At 38.5% G+C, this 6411-nt stretch overlaps 1 protein-coding gene across 8 annotated transcripts in view; it reads left to right on the top strand.

The window, feature by feature from the left end:
* The first annotated feature begins 1087 nt into the window (after positions 1-1087).
* The window catches only part of LHX9 (LIM homeobox 9), a 32714-nt gene continuing 27390 nt past the window's right edge, over positions 1088-6411 (top strand). For 4 of the 8 annotated variants that reach the window (XM_072128787.1, XM_072128786.1, XM_072128785.1 and 1 more), the window contains exons 1-2: positions 1966-2100; positions 5822-6072. In XM_072128787.1, coding sequence (XP_071984888.1) covers positions 5896-6072 — 177 coding nt within the window. In that variant the 5' untranslated portion in view covers positions 1966-2100; positions 5822-5895. Of the gene's footprint in view, positions 1266-1965; positions 2101-2126; positions 2278-4401; positions 4500-4894; positions 5240-5821; positions 6073-6411 lie in introns of those variants that run through there. The other 4 variants (XM_072128781.1, XM_072128782.1, XM_072128784.1 and 1 more) reach the window with 4 other exon arrangements.

The raw sequence follows: 6411 nt of genomic DNA, 5'->3' as shown, positions 1-6411 counted from the left end.
AGAAATGTGAAGGATTCTATGACTCTTTCGTTCATAGGATACAGATAGGTTCCAGTGGATCTGTGATTTGCAGCTGCTATGTATGGACTAGACCTGAGTGAAGTTGGCCCCCCCACCTTGTTCAAATCAAACAAAATTGGTGTCAAACGTTTGTGCTACGTTTGTGCTGGTTTGTGCAGCAGAAATTTTTGTTTGTGCCGCTATCGTTTTTGAGATTTTAATGAATGTTTCCAGAGGTCATCAGAGGTCAACCAGCCCCCCCACATTGCCCAAATCAAACAAAACTGGTGCCGAACAATTCTGCTACGTTTGTGCTGGTTTGTGCTGCGCAAATTTTTGTTTGTGCTGCTTTTGTTGTGAATATATGAACAAAAAATTAAAGTTCAAAAGTTCAAGCAGCCCCCCCACATTAACCGAATCAAACAAAACTGGTTTCAAACGTTAGTGCTATGTTTGTGCTGGTTTGTGCAGCAAAAATTTACGTTTGTGCCGCTATAATTTTTAAGGTATGTTCAGGTGTTCAAGGTGTTTAGGATGAACTGGTAAAAAACAAACCTAGTGACACTTCCCTGATTTGATCACCAGGGGGAGCTAGCAAACACATTGTACTTTGGAAGAAATGAACTCTAATGACCTTTGCAAAAAAGTATGAATATATTAAAAATGATAGCGGCACAAATGAAAATTTTTGCTGCACAAACCAGCACAAACGTAGCACTAACGTTTGACACCAGTTTTGTTTGATTCGGTTAATGTGGGGGGGCTGCTTGAACTTTTGAACTTTAATTTTTTGTTCATATATTCAAAACAAAAGCAGCACAAACAAAAATTTGAGCAGCACAAACCAGCACAAACGTAGCAGAATTGTTCGGTCCCAGTTTTGTTTCATTTGGGCAATGTGGGGGGGCTGGTTGACCTCTGATGACCTCTGGAAACTTTCATTAAAATCTTAAAAACGATAGCGGCACAAACGAAAATTTCTGCTGCACAAACCAGCACAAACGTAGCACAAACGTTTGACACCAATTTTGCTTGATTTGAGCAAGGTGGGGGGGCCAACTTCACTCAGGTATGGACTAGCCCTGTCACCAGACTGCCTGCACTATGTCATTATATTATCACTAATTAGCTGGAGGTGTTATCTGTAGCAGGGTTCATGCTAATTGAATGAAAAGCAAGAGATCTAACTACAACCCATGGAGGGAAAGGCTACAAAACACTGACAGAGATATAGACAGAAAACTTGTGGCGACACAAACCATTCTGTAAGGAGAGAACGACATTAGTTTGATTACAATAATAACTATTTTCTATCGTCTGTTTATACATTATTATTATTATATTCAATTATTACATATTTTAGATACAATATTTGTCAATACTTATTTTTCTATTAATAATAGCAGACATTGTGAGTACGTAGCTAGAACCTTTGTTCTTACTTATGTAAATGATATTTCTATGTAGGTAATATTTTTACATGGTATTATTATCAGTATCTAGAAATGATAACACATTTGAAGAGAAATCATGCACATATCGGTTGTTGGTCTTCCATCCAGATGATCAGTCCACAGGGAGTTGTAATTTTTTCCCCCTATTTGTCGCATTTTATAATTTAAAGCGATTCGCATTTCCAGTATGGAGGTGGCGATAACACAGCCTGATCGGCCGATCACAGACATAGATCGCTTATCGACTATTAATGCATCAGTCGTCTGCAGGTAGTCGCTGTGGTATATTAGTAAAAATACAGCATTGATGGAATGAACGAAATGCAAAGTGTTAGAAATGTAAGAGAGGAGCCTGGTGTAATGCATACAAAGTCTCTGATCGATTATTGGTGAATGATTGATGTGTACAGGTGGGGCTGGTCAGCAGGTAGGTAGGGCTGAGGGTACTGGCTGCAGCTGGTGAGGGGCAGAGTCTCTCGGGCTGGGCATCTTGTGTGTTATAATTAGCTCAGGGACTGTCTGCAGTGAGGAGGAGCAGCCCCCAGCCCCTGCATCTATTCCCCCAGCCAGCACTGACACTGACACTGAGGCATCAGCTGGACCTGGAGCAGCAGCCTCATCCACAGCACAACTATACAGACACCAGGTACTGTATACAGCACCAGCAGCACCTCCAGACACTAGGTACTGCATACAGCACCAGCAGCACCTCCAGACACTAGGTACTGCATACAACACCAGCAGCATATATACATACACCAGGCACCAGGCACCAGCACCATACAACACGAGCAGCCACCATTCCAGCACCTATAGAAAAGAGGTACTGTATACTGCTCTCATTACTTCATCCATCATATACACATCCATTATCACTACTGCTCCTGCCTCCGACTATTCATGACAAGCGGCATGTGCTCTATAGCAACCTGCTCTCATTCCCAGCAGCTTTAAAGGGCTAAGGAGCCTTGTTATGTGAAGTGTAGGGATATACATTGAACGAATTATGTTATTTACTAATGGAATGAAAGAAGTAGTAATATCTGGAAACAAAAAGCCATTAATCTAATGAATTGGTATAGTTATGTATTATTATTATTATTATTATTATTATTATTATTATGTATCATATGCAGGTTTCATATACATATGATACTCCTAATAATATATATAAGATATATATATAATGGATGTACATATATGTATTTATCTCTTTTAATTTTCCCATGTGCTTTGATCTAGTGGTTGTATGGCTTTTCTTCTCCTATGTGGTACCCACCTAGCTATGCCAACATTTTTCATCCTTCTACATAATAGTGTGTACACGGATTGTATTAGGAACATCACCTCCACGTGTATTCTATACATATGTAGGTGCATCTAATGCACCTACTGTTACTATATATATATATATATATATATATATATATATATATATATATATATATATATAAATATATATATATATATATATATATACATATTAGTATAACCACTTTGACGTATAAATGTATACGTATACATTTTATCGATAGCTTTAGCCTTTTGTGTATTATATATTTTTTCGTTGTGTTGTAGCAATGCTAATATATATATATATATGTGTAAAATGTTCTCTTTGTGTAGTCGGTGTACTGTGTGGCTGTATGATACCTGATGCCCTCTGGTTCTGGTACCTTTTGCGGTTCCTCTCCTTCTCAGTGTCTCCTGCTCTGTGACATTATAATAACACAGGGGGTACACGGCAGCCGCCTCCGGCCACATATAACGAGCTGTTTATGGAAAGTGATGGGACAGCAGTGCCGACTACACCGACACCTGAATAGCCTCTATATACATTAATTTCTAGTATCAATATAGGCTGCTTGACAAATATATATTTATATGTAAGGTAGTATATAAATAATATATACTACCAAATACAATGTAATCTTACACAGGGATCATCTAACATTATACAGTTTATGCGTTATAGGCAGTTATGTCATCTAACCGAATATGCATAATAGAAACTAATATGAATTGTGTAATAGAATCTTATGTCATATATATTTAACAACAATGGATATTAGATAGATGTGGAGTCACCCTCGCACATATGGCTCCCCATTTAACATTATAGATGCATCTGTACATGGGTTCAGCAATCGAATAACACATAATTTCTATGAAATTGCTATAATACTTTACAAACCCTTAGCAATAGAACAGATGGGTATGGATGGATGGATTAGAAAGACAGATATGGGTGGATAGATAGATAATTGATAGCTGTATCACTGCAGAACATTGTATTGTGTCAGGTTATCAGTAATAAATATATTATTAGTATTGTGATCACATGGAACTTCTGATATTGTAACCAAAACCGACACAAATAACAGACATTGTTGGTGTAAATAAATCGTATGTTAAGTGTTTCCATTTCTTCATAAATAGTGGGAGAACAGATTAGTAAATAAATCATAAGATTAGTATTAGTAGTATTTTGGGATGCAGATGTAGGAAGTAATAACACAATAAGTTGACCACTACAAGTATAATATTATTACAAGCCCCACAGCTTTTTCTGCTGTATTTATGTTCGAGGCCGTTCATTATATATTAAGGTGGTATATATTTTATCATTACCGATCCTATTTACTTATTTGGGACAAACTAATGTAGTTTATATAGGACCCTGTGATCCTAATGTTCTACATATGTCTTGGGTCAGAAATGAATGAAAACCTGCGACATAGCGATATTGTGTTCTACTTGTCTGATCTCATAGTGATCAGTTCTACCAGATTGCAGAAATAAGTATGGGGTCATCCTTGTATTATACCTACCCAGACCCACATGATATCTTATGCTACTGCCCCCCCCCCCCCCAGAGATTGATCACTTTTCCCATTTTTACCTCTTTAATAACCATAACACACTACTAACTATATACACAGTAACAAGTGATAGGTGGCTACTTGTGCAGATACTTATTCAGCCATTTATTTCTTATAAACCAGGAACAATTTATGGAGGATCTGATTGGTTGTCATTAACAACGTATGTATATTATTCCTACCCCCCATCTGAATGTCTGTCATTCATTCTTCTTATCTACCTGTCTATTATGTAGATACTCATTTATACAATCCTTTCTGAATTATTCAGATAATCATATAGAAATCTTCTCTCTATATATCTAGATTTCTCTGTTTTCTTGTGGTTATCTATCCATGTGTAAGCTTTCTATTTATCTGTTTATCTCTACTATATTCTGTATGATATATCTACAGTTTTGGATCCTATTGAGCTATACACAGACGTGTAGATCTTGAATGTGCATAGTAACAACCTCCCTCTCCCCATATATTATATGAAGGAGTCCCTGGTGTGTGCTGTGGGTGTGCAGGCTATCTCTCTCTCTCCATCCTCACAGCTCAGGCTGAATGTTGGGCTGATCATGATGTGCACTTGGCTCCTCTCACAATCCTCACAGCTTCCTGCTCTCCATCCCCTGGCTGTGTCATTGCTCTCTCCCGGCACATAGCTAAATGCATCCATGTGCACATACCTAGTGCATGCTATTAGTAATAGTAACGATTCTTATAATGTGTGCATATATCTGAGGGAAAGGGGTGTGGGAGGGAGGCTGATCATCACGAGATGGGATCTGGAAGAAGTCAGGAAGCTTCTTAAGGACTTTCTTAAGTGACAAAATGTCCAGCATCCTGCAGAGGTGTTGGGAAATAAGCTGCTGCCCTGAAAAAGCTGCTGTGGGATGTAGGGATATCAAGATCCAGGTAAAAATAAGGCACAAGAGCTCACATTTAGATTCTCTTACAAAGATGCTAATAAAAAGTTGCCTTTTTAGGAAACTTTCAGTTCCTGGCACCTATAGATGCATGCTTCAGTATTACATTTTCAGTTTTGATATATAATAAAAGTTTCATATAGGATGGATGGATAGAAAGATGTGATGTAACTTTACACATGGGTATCTCTCCCTGCTTTAGGTAATGAGGAGGGGGCTTCACCCCCCCCCCCCCAACCTTGTCACCACTTGTCCATCAAAGAAGGCTCCACTAGTGCATGACAACCTTTTGTTTTGCTTAACAAAATCCAAACCACTCCTACCCAATGATCAGGAATGGGTTGGTTTGAGCTCTCACACAAATTGGTGGTGGGCTCTCCAGGCAGCTGTGCTGACCAAGTGTTGGAAGGCTGAGCAGCATCAGGACAGGGCAGACCTCCTCACTAGCCTGCATCTGCTGAGGAGCTCTGCTGTCAGAAGTTGTTCTAAGTTGTCCCACCACCATCATCATCATCACAACCTCCACATAACATGCTCTATGGCTGACTGTGCTGCATTGTGATACTTCCAGGAGGAGATCACTCACACTTACTGCCAGACCTGCCTCTGTGTGTGGATGCTGGAAGCAACGTTGGAGCTCTGTATATGGAAATTGTGGGGTGCAGAACAGAAGAAAGTGCCTATCCCTTCCGACCAGCAGCCATGCTCTTCCATGGGATAACCGGGGGACATATACAAGGGATCATGGAAGAGATGGAGAGAAGGTCCAAGTCAGCAGATAGCCGCCTAGCCAAAACTATCCAGGTCAATGGCAGAGAAACAGTAAGTACAAACGGCCACATGATAGATACATAGTTTATCTAATGATATCCATTCATGTATTACCTATTTATGACATATATCTTATATTTTGTGTAGCAGTCAGTAACTCTATTTATGAATCTATTTCTATTTACTTTCTGATAACCTTATTTTCAGTGAGACACAAGTGTATTAAACGTATATTAAATAGCTCTTTCATAGCAATGTTTAGTATATTACTGTATCTATACATTTGTTTTATTTACACTTTAATATATACATGTACGTTTTATATCTGTCATAGCTTGTATATATTTATCTTTCTCATATCGATTTCTTATCTATCTATCTATCTATCTA

Source organism: Engystomops pustulosus, chromosome 10 (genome assembly GCF_040894005.1).
Source record: "Engystomops pustulosus chromosome 10, aEngPut4.maternal, whole genome shotgun sequence".
Lineage (NCBI taxonomy): Eukaryota > Metazoa > Chordata > Amphibia > Anura > Leptodactylidae > Engystomops > Engystomops pustulosus.
This window is presented reverse-complemented; position numbering and strand designations above follow the sequence as displayed.